Here is a 23,272-nt window from a genome sequence, read left to right as displayed (position 1 = left end):
ATGGATTTCTTCTTTTGTCATTGAGGTGTCTCGTCTTGTTGTGATTTATATCTTAACACGAAGTTACCTGTCACACATGAGTAACCTAAAAAAAATATATTGGATGTAAAACATTGAATTATATTTAAAATTCAAGTAATTGACCTGTTCATTTTCTTCTTCTTGACTGCAGCTCTCAACTGCCTCGTTGGTGAACCGGCGTGTCTCAATGGGGGTCGATGCGTCAGTCGGCAGGGGAACGGTACCGGAGCCTGTGTGTAAGTGAAGGCATCGGAGCCACCCAGTTCCTTCATTTTACCTTTGTGCATTCACTAACTCATTCAAAGCTCCATTAAGTGGTAACGAAAGGGGAGGGGGCTGTCCAACAATTCCCATTTATCCATTTCTGTTGGTGAGGCTTGGATGGAGCTGCTGTAGGCTTTGCAAAGGGAATGAAATGTCCCTTTTTGTTGAACCCCAAAACAGAGACAGGAAAGAGGAAAAGCTTGCTGGCACACCCTCCTTCACGTGGCAATTCGACTTCCCGTCCCCGATAAGTGTTCAGTTCCCCGCGAGGGTGCTGCTTCTGTCGGTGAAGCGTAACCTTCGAACTCAACATCAGAATGTTTGTAGATCCCATAAACATACAACTCGGGCAAACTCAAACATTATATTCAATATTCTGGCAGAGCTTCAGATGAACTTTTGGTGGTGGAAATGCTTTGAGTCGTGATATTAGTTTGAATATAGCAAAACTTTTAGGACATAATCACAAAAGTGAAGATGGCAACAAGTGTGTGTGTGTGTGTGTGTGTGTGTGTGTGTGTGTGTGTGTGTGTGTGTGTGTGTTACAATGCCCTCTTTCTTCTTTTCACTATTTCATACGTTGCTCATGGCATGTTTTTTATTCTGTAAGCTCCATTTGTGCAATTCATTTATTCCTTGGTCGATCGAATATCAGGCCCACCAAGCTGGCTTATGAACGACTAGGGCCAAACAACGTCCCACAGCCGACGGCGCAAGACAGTAGGATCGTTGTTGCTTCGTATTCAGCTTGTAGCTGTTGGTTGCATCATTTTCTGGAAGCTCGGCTGTGTCTCTGGTGCAGTTTTCCCTGTTTCAGTCAGCTGGTACTCATTTCGCCGACCTCGGAAGGATGACCGTTTGAGTCAACCCCACCTGGTGTTATTTAAACGGCTCAACAGGGGCTAAAATTTAGGATCATAAGATATTAAGCCAGCAACCTGAACCGTTAAACCAACACCAGGCTGAGAGTAGGATTGATTGGGGTTGATGAAGAAGTTATTGTCGAGGCTTCCACAAGAATGGTTAATTAAACCAAAATCTTACCTTGTTTTTTTGCTTGTGCACATATGCAGTATTATTTAATAATTTATTGCTTCCATTCCCACCACTATCCCACACTCCACTCCCGCCCCACACCCTCCCACCCTACCACCCCTCCCTGCACCCTCCCACCTCACCCCCCCCAACCCCACTCCACATTAAATCCACTGACATATCATCAAACTCATTCCACAGTAATTCCAGTGAAATACTCTCAGGAGCAATAACTTGGTTTTGAAGAACTTTTCCAGGACACATGCAATGATAACTTGAGCAGCCCCACACATGTATTCCAAATGCTTGGCCTGTTTCTCTGACCACAGAATCCTCCTTGTTTCTCTCTGTTTGACAAATGAGGCAAGCTGCAATGTCAGTTCAGCCGTGACACTGTGAATCCTCGAGGTTTTGGGTTCACTGGGTCTGTGAGAGGGGAGAGAAGGGGAGGAAAATAGGGATAGGGGACTTAAAATGTGCTCCAAGAAGTGATTTTGTTTGCCAGTTTGTGTGAACACCAGATGATGACAGATTTGCTATGACGTCACGGTGTATTACACTGAGGGGGTAATGATGCATGAGGTATTAAATGCAGTAAATAGGCCAATTAGATACAACAAACAATTTTGTGATATCAAGAAAATTTTATAACTCTTACCATGACTTCCAATAATGTAAATGAACATACACTGAATGTAGAGGTTCAAACCACCATGTATGGATCACTCCGATGCACACATGTACATCCGTCTGAAATCCGAATGGATCATTGTCTCAGCATTTTCCATTGATCTGGGATTCAATCGTTGGAATGAATTATCCGAGTGTGACATTCAGCAATGGTTCTTTCCTGAGACAAGAACCAAGTCCAATTTGTTATTTATATGCTTCGTTGTTTGTATATCTATCTATATGTGTGTGTATATATTTGTATGGTGTATGTGTGTATATATTTGTATGGTGTCTGTGTGTGTATATGTATGTGTGTGTATATGTATGTGTGTGTATATGTCGGGTCGCCGAAATAGGTGACCCTTATTGTCAGTAATTCTGTCTGTTTGTTCGTTTGTCATCATCATAATTGGTAGTAAACCTGGGCGGATTTTGACCAAACTCGGGTGGTAGGTACATCTTATGACCGAGTGCTTTGGAAATTGTGATGGCTGCTAGGGACGCTTTGGTTCCATAGCAACAGAGGAAAAACCTTCAAAATCAGTACCGTTCACGCAAAATCAATTCTGAAAGCCATTATCCCATGTAGGCTTATGAAATTTGGCACGAATGATCTACGGGTCATGCTCTATCAAATATATTCCGGTTTTTATGATATATTGAATAGTTTTCCCGCAGCACCCCCTACAAATGGGGTATGCCCAAAAATTGAAGGCCCCCTAGCGACCAGGTGAGTGCATCGATCTGAATGAAACTTTGCAGGTTCATAGCACGCAATGAGTACTACAACTTTGCCTCAGGACATATTGACCGATATTGCTTAGGTCAGGGGTCAAATGGCAAAAATCGATAATATGCGAGAGCTGGAGGTGCCTTCGCGCCAAATGCTACTCCTCCTAGGGTTATGGTCGGATGGTCATGAAAATTCACACTAATCATCTGGAATGCATTGTGCACAAACAATCGAGCCGGATTTTCGATTTAGATCTTTGTTCACCCACAGCACCCCCTCGAACTTTGGGGATTTCCGATATCAAACCACATTTTCGGTACTTTTCATTCAAATTGATTCCGAGTCATTATCAGTGGATGGAACCCCATGAGATTTGGTATGCATAATCTTAAGGTGATTCTCTATCTGCTATATGACATCTTTTTTTTTTCTATATCTTATAGTTTCCAAATGGTAACCCTCTCAACTTGGGTGTCCGAGGGCCATTGAGCATTCCCGCTGAAAATTCAAAGTACACTAGCTCCAAGACGGTTGAACTGAATCAAATGAATCTTTACATGCTTTTCGACCATAATGAGTACTACAACTTTGCTCATTTGCATAATGACCTATCTCGAGTAGGTCAGGGGTCAAAGGTCAATAAGTGCATTTTTTTGGGCGAAATTACCATTCAAGGCACCCTTGGCTCCTACACGGATTAACCGATACGAATGAAAGTTCACAGGTACATAGAACTCAATGAGTACTACAACTTTGCTTTAGGACATATTGACCTATCTTGGCTGGGTCAGGGGTCAAAGGTCAATAAGTGCATTTTTCGGGCAAAATGACCATTCAACGCCCCCTTGCTCCTACATGGGTTAACCGATATGAATGAAAGTTAATGGGTACTTCAACTTTGCTTCAGGACATATTGACCTATCTCGGCTATGTCAGGGGTCAAAGGTCAATGAGTGCATTTTTCGGGCAAAATGACCATTCAATGCCCCCCTTTCTCATTCACGGGTTAACCGATTCGATTGCAATTTCGTAAGTACTTGGTACTAGATTAACTCAGATCAGGGGTCAAAGGTCATCGGATGCTCAGCGACCCATGGCCGCCTACCGGCTTGTTTGTATGGTCAATGTGTGTGTATATATTTGTATTGTCTATGTGTGTGTATGTGTATGTGTTTATGTATGTGTGTGTGTATATGTTTGTGTGTATGTGTGTGTATATTTGTATGGTGTATGTGTGTATATATTTGTGTGTGTGTGTGTGTGTCAGTCATTTGCTGAATGTGACAGGTATTTATATATTGTGGCCATCAATCTCTTATTTTTCTCAACTTAATTGGCTAAAACCCCACAAATGATGTGGTGTGCAACTACACACATACGTACATACATACACACACATACATATACACACACATACATACACACACACACACACACACACACACACACACACACACACACACACACACTGTCTCTGTCTCTGTCTCTGTCTCTGTCTCTGTCTCTGTCTCTGTCTCTGTCTCTGTCTCTGTCTCTGTCTCTGTCTCTGTCTCTGTCTCTCTCTCTCTCACACATTCTTCACATGGATAAATGTATGTATGTATGTATACGAGGTGTGTTCAAAAAGTATCCAACCTTAATTTTTCGTATAAACAAATGAAGCCAGGGAGGCGTGGTTTGGTGCACGTATGTAGGCGATCCTTATCCGTATGCGTGAATATTTTCCCGCCTGCAGAAGCTGTCAGTCTCCGACAGACCGGCGATGAGTGAGGAAGTGTAAGTGAGCGCCGTCGGATTTTCGTTTTTGACAAAATGACGGATCACTGTGTGGAAGAAGTTGGGATCGCTGTTCACAGTCTCCAGCATGTCCTGTGCGATCTCCAAACAGAGTTGCTTCTTCTCGATCATTCGCAGCTTTGGCACGAATTTCGCTGAGATTCTCCTGAAGCCTAAATCCTCAGTCACAATGGAATGAACGGATCCAATGCTGACGCCCGCCTCTTCTGCAAGTTCTCTCATCGTGATTCGACGATCCTGCATCAGCAGGGTCCTCACTTGGTCAATGACTATCTCATTTCGGGATGTTGAAGGCCTACCAGAACGTACTTAACTTTCCACTGATGTGCAACTATCTTTGAAGCGGTTGTACCACTCTTTTATCTGTGCGGTGCCCATTGCTTCGTTCCCGAAGGCCTGTTGAATCTTGCGGATCGTTTCCACTTGGGAATCGCCAAGTTTACCCAAAATTTGATGCAGTTGCGTTGTTCAAGTTTTTCCACCATTTTGTTAAAAACGAAAATCCGACGGCGCTCACTTACACTTCCTCACTCATCGGCGGTCTGTCGGCAACTGACAGCTTCTGCAGGCGTGAAAATATTCACGCATACGGATTAGGATCGCCAACATACGTGCACCAAACCACGCCTCCAGAGCTTCATTTGTTTATACGAAAAATTAAGGTTGGATACTTTTTGAACACACCTCGTATACATTATACAACTATAGACAGAAACATTACACAAACACATATACACACATACATACCCCATACAAATATGAGGCCCCGCAAGGAGGAGTGATGTAAGCGACATTTTTTTATGATATGATGATGATAGGCTCGGATGATAGGGGAAGGGTTAAAATAGTGCTATATGGCATTAACTCCAAAATGGCCGATGTGTCCGTAACATCACTCCTCCTCGTGGGGCCTCAAATATATACACACACATACACACATACATACACCATACAAATATATATACACACATACATACATACATTCATATATACATACATACACACATACATACACTATACAAATATATACATACATACATACATACACACACATGCACACATACACACATACATACACACATGCACACATACATACACCATACAAATATATATATATATATATATATATATATATATATATATATATATATATATATATATATATATATATATATATATATACACACATACATACATACATGCATACATGCACACATGCACACATACACACATACATACACCATACAAATATATACACACATGTACACATACATACACCATACAAATATATGCACACACATACATACACAGATACACACATACATATATACACACACATACATACACCATACAAATATATACACACACATACATACACCATACAAATATATACACACACATACACAGATACATACATAGATACACACATACATACACCATACAAATATATACACACACATACATACACCATACAAATATATATACACACATACATACAGATACATACATAGATACACACATACATACACAGATACATACATACATACACATACACACATATATACACACACACACATACATACACCATACAAATATAGACACATACATACATACATACATACATACATATATACATACACACATACATACATACATACACACATATATATATACACACACATACATACACAGATACACACATATATACATACATACATACATACATACATACACACATATATACACACACATACATACACCATACAAATATATACACACACATACACAGATACATACATACATACATACACACACACATATATATATATATACACACACCATATACACATACACATACACATACACACAGAACGATTTATAATTTTGTAACATTGACCAATCAACTGAAGGAAATAGCAAGTGAACTGTAACCAGCTCAGAGTTGCATCATGTCAGATCGGTGGCACCAGGTGTAATGGTTGTGCACATCCCCACCGTGTAACTGCCCATTACCGCGTGCCATCGTCTGCTCCTCGGGATAGTTGGGGTTGTGGGAAAAGGCAGATTTATTTCCTTTTGTAAGTGACAGTAAGGCGCACGGTGTGCATGCAGGGACGTGCTTACATTTTCAATGATCTGGGGGAGAAGGTTCATCCTGCTTGTTTGTTGAACCTGTTTCACCATGTTACCTGCTACGTACTGTATTTGATCTCGTGCACAGACAGTCTGCTTCACCTTACACATCCTTTGATATTCTCAGTTGGTATTATTACATCACAGCGGCAAAATTTCTTCACATCTTTATTTATCTGTTTTCCACTTCTCCATAGGGGTGGTCTGTACATTATGTATGTAAGGTGATGCAGTGGTGAAAAAGAGGGGGGTGGGTGTGGGAGAGAAGGGAAGGTGAGAGAATTTGGTAGGAGAGGGAAAAAATGGGAAAGGAGGTTGAAGGGATGAGCCAGGGAGAAATGAGGAATTTATGGGACAAGAAGAATCAAAACTTTAGTTGTGTTTGTCATATGTCAATGCCGACCTTGTGTACCCCGTGAGGTTTTGGGGGGTTTGTAACCACAAAGCCCAAATGCATAGGTTAAAACCCCCTGAGCTGTCATAATCTTTCTTTCACATTTTAATATCATTGTCTTCGAAAAAATTTACAAATACTATTGAGGATATGAAAAATAATCGACGAAGAGATGGTAAATCCAAACACAGACCCAAAAGGTAGAATTAACATCCTTGTATCATTTTTGTTGTGACGTGTAACTGTGATGCGTCACCACGAGGTGGCTTTGAGTGGTGAGAGTAGCCAAGGTCTTGTGATCAAAAATATATGCTGCACATCTTTTGTTTTTTGAGCAACATCAGCCCAGATTATGTATGTTTGTGGGTATGTATGTATATTGTCTCTGCCCTTCTCATCACCAGTTGGGAGGTTAGGTAATTTATGCATATGACATCAGCATCATGTTGCATTTAAGGTTGGAGTTGCAACATTTGTTTAATTTATCCTTCCTGAGTGCAACATCACCTCCTAACTGGTGATCAGCCGGGCAGATACAATGGTTTGGTGTGTGAGACGACACTTGTTAATAGGTCACGCAGCATTTGCTGTGATGCGACTCGACCTGTGCCTTGCCTCATCACCTTTGGCGATTAGATATTTACTTTCCCAACTTGGCATGGTCACAAATAAACGATTTGGCAGTATGTCCTCCTGACGAGCCCATAATAATGGTGAAATCTCAATCGGCGAGTCTGCTTTCCTTTAATTGTAACCGTAAATCTTGGTCTTCAAAGACCTGAGTGACGCACGGATGCAATCTTATTTTGGAGGTGATGCGTTGGTCATTTTATGTGCATGACGTCAGTGTCATGTTGCATTCAGGGTTGGAGTTGCTCTTTTTGTGAAATATATATATATATATATATATATATATATATATATATATATATATATATATATATATATATATATATATATATATATATATATATATATATATATATATATATATTGGGTGGTCGCAAGACTTCCGTTATTCTCAGGTTTTCCGTCTGTCTGTATGTAATGGGCAGCTCTGGAGGCCAGAGGAGTCAAGCGATTTTGATGACACTTGACTGGTAGGTTTGTACCAGGATCTAGTTGTACGCTTTTGAGCACCGTTGCTATGGACGCCACCGTCCATCGCAACGGGACTTTGAAATTTTTGAAAAAAATCCGAAAAATATTTATATATTTTTTTTCGAAAATAAAAAAAATCTGCTACCGCGCTTTTATGCACACTATAATCAACCTGTTTGTCAAAAAGTTTCAGCCCGATCCGTCAAAAACTGTTTGACTAGTATGCAATTATGTAGCGACCACCCATGTTGCCTACCGGCTTGTATATATATACTTTATGTATGAATAATTTAAAATTTTGGAGTTTCGGTGATATCCACGTTTGATATACAGTTTGATATACATATACAGCATATATTATGTATATATATATATATATATATATATATATATATATATATATATATATATATATATATATATATATACATATACAGTAGACTAGGTGTAAGTCGGCAGCGTGTAACTTGTCACTTCGCCGAAGTCGGCAGCGTCAAAAAGTCCCGAATTTATCTCATGTTAAATCCCTATGAATAAAGGGTCATCCCTCTGTAAGTCGTCATCTCTAAGTCGTCACTTCGTCTAAGTCGTCAGATGTTGTCCATTCCCACGTAATGGAAACTCAAGTAAATTACCACTCCTAACTCGTCACACGGAACTGCTGCCTCATGAGAAGCCCGATTTCATGGAATCGTGATGCTCGCTCATTGGTGTACACCGCCAGTGATAGGCTATTTATAACTGCGTACACATGTTGATCGCACTGCAGGCAGGACAATGGCGACTAAGCGTAAGCTTACAACTAAAACCTACCAAGAAAAATACGACATTATCCAGTTTTGCGAGGCAAACCCACTGATGAAGAAAACAGACATAGCTGAGAAGTTGGACATCAAACAGCAGACATTGAACGATATCTTGAAGAATAAGGGCAAGATATTTGGACAAGTGGAGAAGATCGTGAGGCCGGTGGGAAGTGTGAAATGCGTGAAATGTGTGTCCTTTGAAGATGTCGATGACGCGCTCATCATCTGGTTTCGGCAAATGTCGGCTCAGCCAAATATTCGGTTTCGGCCGATTCGGCCAAATATTCGGCCGATACTGGCTTTCGGTGGAGGATTGCCCAGCCAACATCATGGAATACAATGACCGGTTTGAATCCTTTCTCATGCACCAGATGCCCAAGAGTTTGAGGCAGTCAAACATAACGGATTACTTCGCGAAGAAGTAAAGGATCGATCGAGCTTAGTGTTGAAGTCCGATGATGGTTTTATCTTGGCTTGTTTTGTGCATTACCGCACTCACTTACACATAGGCATTGAGTGGTAATCATCACCACGATGACTGTGTGTCATGTAATTTGTCACCATACCATCACCGATGGTATACGAGTTGTCTTACAGAATTGTTCATTATCTTTACTTTTGATAAACTGATTCATGAATTCCATCTTTGCTTGATCACTTTCCAACTCACCAACTCACCCCCACCTATGCCCCGAGGATTGTGTTTTCCTTTTGGTACAATCGTCGGCTCTCACACGTACGTGTCCAGGCCACGCGCAACTTCATCCTTCACCCCACAGTCATCATGAATGTTCGCATACGCGTAAGTCGTCACTTTTTTCTCGGTCCCGATGGTGACGACTTACGCCTAGTCTACTGTGTGTGTGTGTGTGTGTATATATATATATATATATATATATATATATATATATATATATATATATATATATATATATATATATATATATACATATAGTATACTCGACTTGTCGGCTATGATTGTGCATGAATCAGTCTTGGCCTCTGAAAGTGCTTGTTAGACAAGTGGTAATCACAAGATCATGGATCGTTTGCAACTAATGGGATGTTTTTTTTTTTAACTGCCATGACACTGCTGCAGAATCCAAAGCGATTCCAAGATCATAGAAGACCGATGAATGCACCATCACTCGTTTGAATAAACCGAAGAAATGTGTGACCCTGCAGATCAGTCCACAGATTGCCGCGAAACGTCTCTCTTAAACTCCGCAGATTTCAATTTTGACAAATCAAAAATCCTGAAACACCGCAACATATGACAAGGAAAACAGACTATCATAAGCAAAACATCACCAGAAACCACTTGATTTATAGAGAGCGCATTCCGTGGTATCTTCAGGGCTTCCTGTCATGGACATTAAATGTTGCCAATAAGCTATGCCTCCCACATCCCATAAGTGGGGGAAAACGATGATTGGACTTTTAACCTCATACCTGAACTTTCAAAATTATTTTATTGACATTCCCCCAAAAATACAGGTAACTTGGTGAAGTCTTAAGACACAAACCAATGACAAAAAGAGCAGCAACACAATGGAAGCTGAGGAGTTGAAGAAAAAGAAACTCTAATCACAGACATTCGCAAGCGAATGCAATATGTCAACCTCCCCCCCCCCCCCACCAACTCCATTCTCTTTGACACTATTTGAGGTCTGGGTGTATTGGATCAAGATACCCCCAAGCCTATTTGGAGTCTGGGTGTATTGGATCAAGATACCCCCAAGCCTATTTGGAGTCTGGGTGTATTGGATCAAGATACCCCCAAGCCTATTTGGAGTCTGGGTGTATTGGATCAAGATACCCCCAAGTCTATTTTGAGTCTGGGTGTATTGGATCAAGATACCTCCAAGCCTATTTGGAGTCTGGGTGTATTGCTTCAAAGCATCGCCAAGCCTATTTTGGGTCTGGGTGTATTGGATAAAGATACCTCCAAGCTGATTTGTTGTCTGGGTATTTTGGCTCAAGATATCTCCAAGTCTATTTTGAGTCTGGGTGTATTGGATCAAGATACCCCCAAGCCTATTTGGAGTCTGGGTGTATTGGATCAAGATACCTCCAAGCCTATTTGGAGTCTGGGTGTATTGCTTCAAAGCATCGCCAAGCCTATTTTGGGTCTGGGTGTATTGGATAAAGATACCTCCAAGCTGATTTGTTGTCTGGGTATTTTGGCTCAAGATATCTCCAAGTCTATTTGGGGTCTGTGCGTACTGGATCGAGATACCCCCAAGCCTATTTGGGGTCTGGGTGTATTAGTTCAATGTACCTCCCAGCCTCTTTAGGGTCTGGATCTATTGGTTCAATGTAATTCCCAGCCTCTTTGGGGTCTGGATGTATTGGACCAAGGTATCCAAGTCTATTTGGGTTCTGGGTGTATTGGACCAAGGTATCCAAGCCTATTTGGGGTCTGGGTGTATTGGTTCAATGTACCTCCCAGCCGATTTGGGGTCTGGATGTATTGGACCAAGGTATCCAAGCCTATTTGGGGTCTGGGTGTATTGGTTCAATGTACCTCCCAGCTGATTTGGGGTCTGGATGAATTGGACCAAGGTATCCAAGCCTATTTGGGGTCTGGGTGTATTGGTTCAATGTACCTCCCAGCCGATTTGGGGTCTGGATGTATTGGACCAAGGTATTCAAGCCTATTTGGGGTTTGGGTGTATTGGACCAAGGTATCCAAGCCTATTTGGGGTCTGGGTGTATTGGACCAAGATACCTCCACATTTATTTTGGGTCTTGGTGCATTAGCCCAAGGTACCTCCAAGTTTATTTGGGGTCTTTGTGTGTAGCCCAAGGTATATTTCATATCGATTTGGGGTCTAGATGCATTAGCCCAAAGTATCTCCAAGTCTATTTGGGGTCTTTGTGTACTGGATCGAGGTACCCCCAAGCTAGTTGAGGTCTGGGTATATTGGTTCAAGGTTCCTCCAAGTCTATTTGGAGTCTGTGCATACTGGATTGAGATACCCAAGCCTAGTTGGGGTCTGGGTGTATTGGATCAAGGTACCCAAGCCTATTTGAGGTCTGGGTATATTGGTTCAAGGGACCTCCAAGACTTTTTGGGGTCTGGGTGTATTGGTTCACGGTACCTAGATGTCTTTTTGGGGTCTGGGTGTATTGGATTGAGGTACCCAAGCCTATTTGGTGTCTGGGTGTATTGGAGCGAGGTTCTTCCACATTTATTTGGGTCTTGGTGCATTAGCTCAAGGTACCTCCAAGTTTATTTGAGATCCGTGTGTATTGGATTAAGGTATATTCGTGCCAAATTTGAAGAGGATTGTCTCTGCAATGAAGGAATGTTTGTTGAAATGTAATTGTTTGAAGAAAGGAAGAAACAGGAATTTAAGCAATACGTCTTCTCTCAATGTTGGTGGAGTGGAGACATAATTTGGACAAAATGGGGAGATAAATATGATAAATATGATTAAGATGATTCATATGATTCTTGATTTCAAGTTTTCACAGGATTTTTTCATTTAGTGTTGGAGTGTTTCCTTATTTATTTCTCCATTTGTCAGTTTTTTTTCCTCTTCCTTCATCTTTGCACTTTCTTATATATACATTTTAATGTGTTCTGCAGTTCAGGCATTGTTATCAGTGTTGGAGGTGATCTCTTGCTCCGATGAAGGCCAAATGGCCAAAACGTCAGCAGCTTTAATTTGCTTCACACGGCAGTTAACATAAGATTTATCAACCATCATATGAGAAATCCTATTGATGGAATTGTCCACCTATCGTCATGGTGATTGCTGTTGCTGTTGTTGTTGTCATAGCATTTAAAAAAAAAACTCATTCATTGACGTTCTGCTTAATTCCCCCCTTTGAACTCCAACAATATTCACTTTTTTATTTGCTGTACAACATTGCAAAATAATTTCACGATGTTACCATAGACATGTATGTTTGGGTGTCTGCGTCATGTGCACCTGACCAAAGACACATATGGTCAGTTGTCTGGGTCATGTGCACCATACCATAGTCAGACACGTATGTTCGATTGTCTGGGTCATGTGCACCATACCAGAGTCAGACATGTACGCTCAGTTGTCTGGGTCATGTACAAGACAGTTCTGTTCAGGCATCTCCACAATCAACTTCAAGTTTCTTGAAAAGGGGGAGGGATGTTAGGGGTTAGGAGGGTGGTTGGGGTGAAAGAAGTGGAAGAGATGTGAAGGGAATTAGCCTGGTTGGCAGAAAGACAGACCTGTTGAAAGATTTTCCCACATGAGCAAAACTTTCTTTGCGCTCCCACTCTACCTCCTCCCCTTGCATCCCTCCACCAGCCTGTCCCGCCCGCCCGTCGCACAAAAGGCCATCTGCCCATGCGGCATCGCCACGCCGTCTCCGCGGTAACGATTTGTACGCCAGGCCACCCAGCAATGGGCGGCACAACGCGGCCCGGCAGCTGGCGACGCCGGGCCCGTGGCTCGCCCTCCTTGCCTGCCTGGCTTTCTTGTCCTCCCAGCGTCATCGTCGCAATCCCCCATTGCCCAAATGCCCTTCATTGTTCGACAGCATGCCTCCAAACTCATTTTGACTTGACGCACAATGATTGGGCCTAAGAGGCTCTTGGGCATTGGCTGTGGGCCTGCTCGGGATGGAGCGATCACATTATCCAAACTCGTAGACCTCCAAATCAAATCCTGATCTGCTATGTCAGAAGAAAAAATGACCATGCGGTAAATTGGACAAGCCAGTGTAATGCGGTCAAATGCTGTTATCTTAAAAACAACATTTGTTTTTACCATACTGCCTCGGCAAGATGGGCCCACTCTGTGGATTATCAATTCCCTGGTTAAAACCTATTCACTCCTTGACTTCAAGCTGTTTATCACTTTACCAGGATGCCATAAACCACACTGCCATCGCCTGTAACCAGGATAATAGGTTGTTGTCATTTTTTGTGCGTGCGTGCGTGCGCACGCTTGCTTTATTATCACCAACCACCACCAAAAAGGAGCATTGTGAAATGGTCACGTGGGTTGCATACAAACGTCGATGGAGGCAAAGAGACAGAGAGATAACGCAATTAAGATGATAGATAGTTAGTCTAGTACCAAAAGGTTTGACCTCCTGGCCGTTTGGACCAGTCCCTTGTGCCGTGGCAAACACTTTGGCAAGGAGGGGGAGAGACAAGGAGGGAAGTCTTTGTTCAGGTCTGTTGCAATGCAGCTCAATCTACCAAGGGGAGGTGGTAGTTTCTAATGAGATTCGCATTGTGTGCAGACAGCAGGAGCGGCTGCAACGGAGAGAACCGTGGGGGGGGGGGGGGCATAAAGGGGAGGCGGGAAGCCATGTCTGGCCAATGCGCAAATCAATAATGAGCGAGGCAATACTGAAGGGAAAGGGGACACTTACAGAGCGGGTTGAGTTGGGAACGAACCTCCCGCCTGTCTGTCGTTAGTTATTGTACACAGTGTCGAGATGAGGTTGGGAAATTATTTTTTGTGATGAGAGAAGAAGTGGTAAATGAAGTCGCAGTTTGAAGGGTTCATCTGACATCTCATTCTGTGAACTCGTTCTCAACAACTCAATCCACTGATGAGTAAACTAACTCTCCCCTGCCCCCCTTAATATAGCCCCCAAAGTACTCTGATCTGAAACAGATAAATGGTTGAATACTACATTATATTTGTTTCAGTTTTGTGATATGTTGAGGTTTTCTTGGCTCTAATATATAAAGTTTTTTTTAGTCACCACTGACTCATTGACTGATATTAAAGATCGGTACTTTTCGGGTGATGTAGAAAGCTGACACTTTGAGAGATGATGGACATCGAAGCCGATCCACCAAGAAAAATCACAGAACTGTCAGAAAACATCCCTAAATGAAAATAAATAAATGCAGGTGAGCGACCCAAAACAATGGGGGAAACTAATTTTGCGTGCTGATTGACATCGAAGCCGATCCACCAAGAAAAATCACAGAACTGTCAGAAAACATCCCTAAATGAAAATAAATAAATGCAGGTGAGCGACCCAAAACAATGGGGGAAACTAATTTTGCGTGCTGATTGACATCAAAGCCTATCCACCAAGAAAAATCACAGAACTTTTGGAAAGCATCCGCAAATGAAAATATAAATTAACGAGAAGGGCACTCGCTAGAGCGCATACCTCCACCACGTAATGCCTGATCCACGAGAACATATCGGGACCAATACATTTTTGAACTAGAGGGGGAGCACTCGGGAGAGTGCAAAACCTCCGCCGCCAATACTGCTGGGTCACTCGAGTGAACCTTATATCTTATTCATTAAATATGATGTCAACAGTGCTGACAGTTATAGTTCTTTTATCCATTTTTTTTTTGGGGGGGGGGGTTGAAATCATTTATAACATGTAGAAATGCAAAAAAAAAGAAATCAATTTTGTTGGAAAAAAAAAGTTGCAAATTTTTTTTTTCTCTATCTATTTTTGTTAGTTGTGGAGCGCCTTCAAGACCACCGTCCTTGATGTTGCCGGTGGATGTCTTGGAGCTCACCACAGGGCAAAGAAGAATTTTGTCTCTCAAGGGAGACTGGATATCATTGACCAGAGTCGCAGGGCCAGGCTGAATGGCAGAGCTGAGCTGTTCAGGGAGCTGAGGCGTAAAACTGTACGTGCGCTAAGGGTGGACAAGGAGGCCTATGTGCGAGGAATCTGTGAGGGGGAAGCATCACCTGTGGACAGGTGATTCTCGTCCCGCTTACAGGGGAATTCGCGCATTGCGTTCATCCAAGCCCATCCCTCGGTGTACTGCAGTTCGAGCAGAGAGTGGTAGGCTCTTGACAGAGGAGACCGAAGTGAAGGCCCGCTGGGCCGGTGACTTTGAGCAGTTGCACCAGGCTGATCCCCCAGCTGTAGAGTTGGATGTCAGGGGTGTTACAGTCCCTATTGCTGACCCTCCAATCAACTGTGGTCCACCTTCGCTTGTGGAAACACAGGCTGCAGTGAACCAGTTGAAACGGGGCAAAGCTCCAGGGATCTGTGGCATCCATGCTGAACTTCTCCTGGCTGGTGGAAATGCTGCACTCGTGCCGTTGCATGCAGTTCTGTGCTCTTCCTGGAACACAGGCATCATCCCAAGTGACTGGAAGAGGGACCTTGTTGTCCCTCTCTCTGGAAAGGGAAGTGTGATCGCCAAGACTGCAACAACTACCGAGGGGTGACGCTGCTCTCAGTGCCGGGCAAGGACTTTGCTCGGATAATTCTCGATAGGGTTCGCCACCATCTGCTTGAGCACCAGCGTCCAGAGCAGTCAGGCTTTACACCAAAGAGGTCAATGATTGACCGTATCCTTGCTCTTCGGGTCTTCACCGAACGCAGACGAGAGTTTCGGCAGGAGCTGCTTGCAGCCTATGTTGATCTCTGTAAAGCGTTCAATTCAGTGAATCGGGATGTCCTCTGGAGGATTCTTGGTCTTCGTGGGGTGCCACCAAAACTGATCGATCTGATGTTTGAACTCTACTCTGGTACTGAGAGTGCTGTGAGATGTGGTGGTACCATCTCTGACTTATTTCCAGTTGTTACTGGAGTTCGTCAGGGGTGTGTACTTGCCCCCACACTTTTCAGCACTTGTATGGACTGGATTCTAGGGAGGATGTCAGAGAGATCAAGCTGCATTGCATCGTTTGGGAATGTCAAGATCTCGGACCTTGATTTCACAGATGATGCAGTCATCTTTGCCGAGACTTTAGATATCCTTTTGAGAGCCCTCAAGGTGCTGAATGAGGAGTCGGAGCCGCTGGGATTATGGGTTTCCTGGGTCAAAACTAAGATCTAGGCTTTCAATGACATCTTAGATGCTGCTGTCCTGTCTGTGCCTGTTTGTGGTGAGGATGTTGAGGTCGTGGAGAGATTCACTTACCTTGGCAGTGATATTCATGTCTCTGCTGGCTGTGAGTCAGAGGTCAATAGACGTCTGGGTCGGGCCTGGGGAGTCATGGATTCACTGGATCATGGGGTGTGGCACTGCCGGTACCTGTGCGGGAGGACGAAAGTCTGAGTCTTCAGGTCCTTGGTGCTTCCAGTCTTGCTCTATGGGTGCGAGACTTGGACTCTGACCAAGGATCTGAGATGGAGACTTAATTCCTTTGGTACCAGGTCTCTTCGGAGAATCCTTGGCTATCGCTGGTCGGACTTTGTGTCCAACGAGCAGTTGCTGAGAGAGACTCAGACGAGATTTGTTACCTGCATGGTCCATGAGCATCAGCTGCGGCTGTATGGACATGTGGCTTGTTTTCCTGACGCTGATCCTGCTCACCAGATTCTCTCAGCGAGGGAGTCTCGTGAGTGGAGGAGGCCAATGGGCCAACCACGTGCCTCATGGTTGCAGCAGGTTGATCGGCATCTCAAGGAGATGGGGATGGTCCAGGCATCTGCCTGGGGGATGGCTAGATGGAGGCCCCTGGAGTACCGGCGGAAAGTGGACACAGCGACACGCTGTTCTGGCACATGCTCCCATACCTGACCTGACCTACAGTATTCTCCAACATTTCTGCCTCTGCCTCTCACAGTCCTCTGACCCTCCACAGTAACTCCACGATGCACGAGTTTTTCCAGTCACCCAATCCTGGTTAACCTTCCACAATCCAGGCTGACTGCACACCTCAACTCCTTTATTCCTCACTTCTCCCATCTATGAACAACCTTCCAGTTCCAGAGGCTGTTCTGTCTCACTCTACCCTCTCGGGCTTCAAGCAGGCAGTGCATCACCACCTCGTGTCTTCCCCAATCCTGATCTACGATCTTTATTACCGTCAAAAACACCTTTCTCACACAACCCTCTTACTTGCTCGTTTCAGCATTTTCTCCCCTCCCATCTCTCTCTTTTCTGTGTTCATTTATTCCCTTTCTGGTTGTTGCCAATTGATGGCCCACTACCCCACTGTGAATTTGATCTTCCTCTTCCATGGGCCTCACTCTTGGTGGAAAAAAATTCCCCCAGAAGTGAATGTCAGTAATCTGCCATTTCGCGAATGCAATTTGTAGAAGGTCCCTTGTTGTACCTTCTGCCATTATTGTACTTGTGCTCGTTGCTTATTCCTCAAATTGTATACAATAACAAGTATTCTCACCTTGACATCCATCTCACATCAAGAATATATATATATATATATATATATATATATATATATATATATATATATATATGTATATGTATATGTATACATACATACATACATATGTTGTTCTTCTTTCGGCTGCTCCCGTTAGGGGTCGCCACAGCGGATCATCCGTTATGAACCGCATACTGATTTGGCACAGGTTTTACACCGGATGCCCTTCTTGATGCAACCCTGGTCGCCTCTTACGACACAGGGATCAGGATTTGGGTTTCGCCATGATTCCGGGCTGCCCTACACCCTCTCATAGCGTGGCCCAGCACAGAGCGCCCGTCCTCAAGCGATCCTCCAACCCAAGCCTCCGAGTAGCCGGATTACAGGCGCACACCACAACGCCCGATATATATATATATATATATATATATATATATATATATATATATATGTATATGTATATGTATATGTATATATATATATATGTTGTTGTTCATCTTTCGGCTGCTCCCGTTAGGGGTCGCCACAGCGGATCATTTGTTATGATCCGCATACTGATTTGGCACAGGTTTTACGCCGGATGCCCTTCCTGACGCAACCCTGGTCGCCTCTTACGACACAGGGATCAGGATTTGGGTTTCGCCATGATTCTGGGCTGCTCTACACCCTGCCCAGTGCAGAGCCCCCGTCCTCAAGCGATCCTCCAACCCAAGCCTCCGAGTAGCCGGATTACAGGCGCACGCCACTACGCCCGATAGATATATGTATGTATATATATATATATATATATATATATATATATATATATATATATATATATATATATATATATATATATATATATATATATATATATATATATATATATATATATATATATATGTTTTTATTTCCTCTTGTAGTGGCATATTTGCGCGTACATGTTTGAGTATCACATACGTTCATTCACACTTCAGGGTGTCCACTGTTATTTTTCATTCCCATCTAATGGAACGAAGTGAATGCCGCATGTAACCCATTTTGGGCTCCCATTAGTGCACGGCCACTTCTTCTGCCGTGTAACGTGGTATCTATATAATGCATCTGTCTGCCTTCCTGGCACTCCTGTTTCTGGGCTTGCATGCCCTCAGCATCCGCATTTGACATTCGTGGAAACTGTGATGGGTCAGCCATAGGAGGAAGGGCGTATGCTCATTTGGTGTGTGCTGGTGCAGAAGGAAGGGTACGTGCTCATTTGACTGTCTTAGAGTGCAGCTAGGGGGTTTGTACTTGGAGAGGCGGTTATTCCTTAACACCTTGGGCCTACAAATTAGCTAGTTCCCATTCCTCACTATACACCTCTTCTTCTCCCTCGCCCAGTCCCTGCAATCAGCGTGACCAACACGGTATTGTCAATATGGTAAAATCCACAAATGATAGATTTTAACTGAAAAAGCATCACCTTTCTTTAAATGTTTCATCAAAATGTAAGTCCCAAAGTTTAATTGCCATATTGGAATGGTTCATGACCTTTGGAGGGTTATTACATGTAAGAATGTTACAATATCAATAATTAAACTTATTTGTTTCATCATATTCTTTTCTTTCCGCACATACTCAATTTAAACTCCGTATTTCTATCCTCTTAGCTGCCAGCCAGGATATGTTGGCGAGCGTTGTCAGCACGAAGACCCTTGCCGAGCTGCACCTTGTCTTCATGGAGCTACGTGTCGTCCTGTGCTCGCTCCTTCGGCTGCCATCACGCTCGCTGGGCAGACGAGAACTCTAGCTCGTGGTGGGGTTGGATACACCTGCAAGTGTCCATTGGGTTTTGCCGGCCCTCGCTGTGCATCCCAGCTGGACAGCGCCTGCTATCCAAACCCTTGCCTCAATGGTGGACACTGCGAACTTCTCACTCTCTCCTCCTTTCGATGTCACTGTCTAATCGGCTGGGCAGGTGAGGGAACCCTTACCTACCTTTACGATGGGTAACCTCACTTAACTTTGCACTTTTTGGTCCTGTCGATAGGATCTGCTGAGCATATTTAAACACCTGGAAGAGGCTACACATCTCCTAGCTGCATCGTCATTGTTTTGGTCTATCTGGTGTGCAGGGCATGATTGTGAACATCCACAGCCCTGTGCCAGTAACCCATGTGCCAACGGTGGTGTCTGTTCTGCCAACGGAGACCGTGGCCATTTTACATGCTCCTGCCGACATGGTTACATGGGCCCAAGGTGCCACAGTGATCTGGACGAGTGTTCCGAGGCACTGAGTAGATCGGAAGAATCAAGCCTTTGTCACAATGGGGGCACTTGCATCAACACTCCTGGTAACTCTCTCCCTGAACTCCGTGGTGATGATATTTTGGATGTAGAGCTGGTGCACGACGATTCACCATCTGATCTTACAGGTTCGTTTGCGTGCCACTGCCGTGCGGGTTTTGCCGGGGCACGTTGTCAGGCCTTACTCCGGCCCTGTTCACCTTCACCTTGTCACAACGGTGGGACCTGCCAACAGCTGGAGGACAGCAGTTATGCATGCGCTTGCTTACCGGGTATGTAAAGCTCCCACCTCGGGCTCCTGTTTTTTTTTAATCCTCTCTATGTCCACCTGCTTTAATCATTTGTTCTGGACAAATTTTGTTTTGTATTTTACCTTTTCTCTTTCTCCTGCAGGCTTTCAAGGCCAGCGATGTGAGAGAAATATCGATGACTGTGGGGATAACGCTTGCCAGAATGACGCTACCTGTGTGGATGGCGTGAACACGTATAATTGCCAGTGCCCACCGGAGTGGACAGGTGATCAAGAGTGACCGCCAATCTGAGCTCAGTCACCACCAACCTTATTAGGAACCTTTGGTTTTGTGTCGTTGGTCATCTTGAGTTTTCTTGAACGCATTAATTTAGCCGATTGTGACTTATCGGTGATTGTCTGCTTAATGTCTCGTATTCAGTGTGCACTCTTTCCCATGAAGCGGTCTTTAGTCACATACCAGATAACTATGAACAATATCATTAAACATTGATGAACGTGAGCTTGTCTTCACCTGGAAAGTGTGATGAACTCCTGTGTTGACTTGGGTTGTCAAACATGGATGTTCCAGGAACACCGTACTGGTCAAATGAACGTTGCTTGCATTGACCTCATCCGGCTGACGAAAATGAGTTTTAGAACCAAAGAAAGTATCTTGAATGTTTACTCGACATGATTGTTTTTTTTTTATAATCTGTGCTTGCGAATATGCGATGGGTCAGGAAAAGATCTGGAGACACACTTTTCCCCACGTTCGACGCCGTTTGAACAGCACACGATACCCGGGATCGAGCATGAGGAGATAAAATACTCCTCGTTGAGTCTTTAAAATTGATCAACCGTTCATCTGAGCGAGAGACAATTGAAGTCGTTGGCAAATCAACCCAACTCACCAATCATCGACAGCACCTGATACCATCTCGAGTCGAATAATCGATTTTTCTGACTTTCAAACTGAGTGATGTAACCAGCCGCTAACTGACCCACTAACCGGATTGTTGACTGATTTGTCAATTGACCGACGGTGCAGTGACTTCACTCATATACCCAACAAACCGCCCCACAGGCCAGTTTTGCACCGAAGACGTGGACGAATGCTCCCTCCAGCCCAACGCGTGCCTCAATGGTGGGACTTGTCACAATACCCAGGGAGCCTTCGCCTGCGTCTGTGTCAATGGTTGGACTGGGAAAGACTGCAGCGAGAACATCGATGACTGTGCCACTGCCGCTTGCTATAACGGTGCCACCTGTCATGACCGGGTAGCTACTTTCTATTGCGAGTGCCCTGTGGGAAAGACGGGTAAGAATGGAAACTCGATCCCCGCTTTGTGGTTATTGTAGAACTTTCAGACTTCTTTTGTTGATTTCCTGCAACCATTTCCTCAGGTCTTTTGTGCCACCTGGATGATGCGTGCGTCAGTGATCCCTGCCATGAGGGTTCCTTATGTGACACGAATCCCATCACGGGCCGTGCAATATGCACCTGTCCTCCCGGATACACCGGATGGGCTTGTAAAGATGATGTGAACGAGTGCTATATTGGTAAGTTTTTTTACCTGTCTCTCTGCCCATAGCTTAATCCTCACATCCTTCTTCAATCTTCAATTCTTTGCACTTCTGCTATTTTTTTTTTTTTTGCATGAAAAGTCGAGGCTCATGGAGGAGCGAGGTTATGGGGACAAATTGGACAACAAATGGATGCGTTTATCTGTTTTCTGTGTGACATCTCAAAAAGGGAAGTGTGCCATGTTGCGCGGATTGAAAATGCTTAACCATATGAAGCCAGAATCCGACAAAACTGCTCAGTTTAAGTCAAATGAGAGTTGCAACCTCTTCAGTCTGAGTTGAAGGAGTTGTCGTTAAATTGTGGTGCAGTTCTACAAATTGCATAATGAATTTCAGAAGTGTAACGGAGGAAGTAGTGTCTGGCCTATGACACATTAACCTAAAAAAAGGTACTGAAATCGGAGCAGACTCAAAGGACATGTCCAAAAATTAGCAACATGTTCACTAATATAGCGGTCACGCACAAATCATCCAGACAAATATGGGTGACACGCGGTGTTCAGTTCGATCCGCCAGAGGGGCTGGGCTTGATGCGCACAAGCTGCGGCAAATGGCCTGGCCAACGGATAAGATTGCCTAAAGTTCCAAACGTGAAATGAATGTGTGAATGAATGGATGTATGAATGAATTACATTCTCAATGAAGATCGACCAAGGAATAAATGAATTGCACAAATGGAACTCACACAATATGAAAGCATGCCATGAGCAACGTATGAAACAGTGAGAAGAAGGAAAAGGGCATTGTATGTGAATGCATGTTTACATTTTGAGCAACAATCGGATTCTATCCAGACAACAATGATCACTTTGCTGATGATTCCACGCTCTACCATATCATTTCTTATCCTTTAGACAGGCAGCAGCCTCTTCCCTCTCTGCAGACCTTGATACAACGAGGAGCCGGTCCAACACTTGGAATATGTCTTTCAACTCTGCCAAATCTCACACACTCACCCTGTCTCTCCGAAAGGACCGTCTGGCAAACCCTCCCATCTACGCCCTAAAGAAACCACCTGAAGAGGTTAAGTTACTCAAACTTTTGGGCTTCGCCATAGGCCATGATCTTTCTTGGGCAGACCATATTTCCAAGATTGCTTCCAAAGCCAGCCGCCGACTGGGCATCCTTTGTCGTGCCAGGTGTTTCTTTGGCCAATCGAAACTTTTGACAACCTACAAG

General features: G+C 43.8%; 1 protein-coding gene across 1 annotated transcript in view; it reads left to right on the top strand.

Annotated features, from left to right (window-relative positions):
* The window catches only part of NOTCH1 (notch receptor 1), a 99,154-nt gene that overhangs the window by 13,012 nt on the left and 62,870 nt on the right, over positions 1-23,272 (top strand). Inside the window, exons 2-8 of the mRNA XM_085855155.1 lie at positions 173-257; positions 19,641-19,948; positions 20,106-20,324; positions 20,406-20,549; positions 20,671-20,793; positions 21,594-21,827; positions 21,914-22,069. Of these exons, the coding sequence (XP_085711281.1) occupies positions 173-257; positions 19,641-19,948; positions 20,106-20,324; positions 20,406-20,549; positions 20,671-20,793; positions 21,594-21,827; positions 21,914-22,069 (1,269 nt within the window). The remainder of the gene's footprint in view (positions 1-172; positions 258-19,640; positions 19,949-20,105; positions 20,325-20,405; positions 20,550-20,670; positions 20,794-21,593; positions 21,828-21,913; positions 22,070-23,272) is intronic.

The sequence above is a fragment of the Eptatretus burgeri genome, chromosome 14 (assembly GCF_056783735.1).
Source record: "Eptatretus burgeri isolate ZD-2024b chromosome 14, Ebu_testis_v1, whole genome shotgun sequence".
Lineage (NCBI taxonomy): Eukaryota > Metazoa > Chordata > Myxini > Myxiniformes > Myxinidae > Eptatretus > Eptatretus burgeri.
Note: the sequence above shows the minus strand (reverse complement) of the source record. Positions and strands in the feature narration are given on the sequence as shown.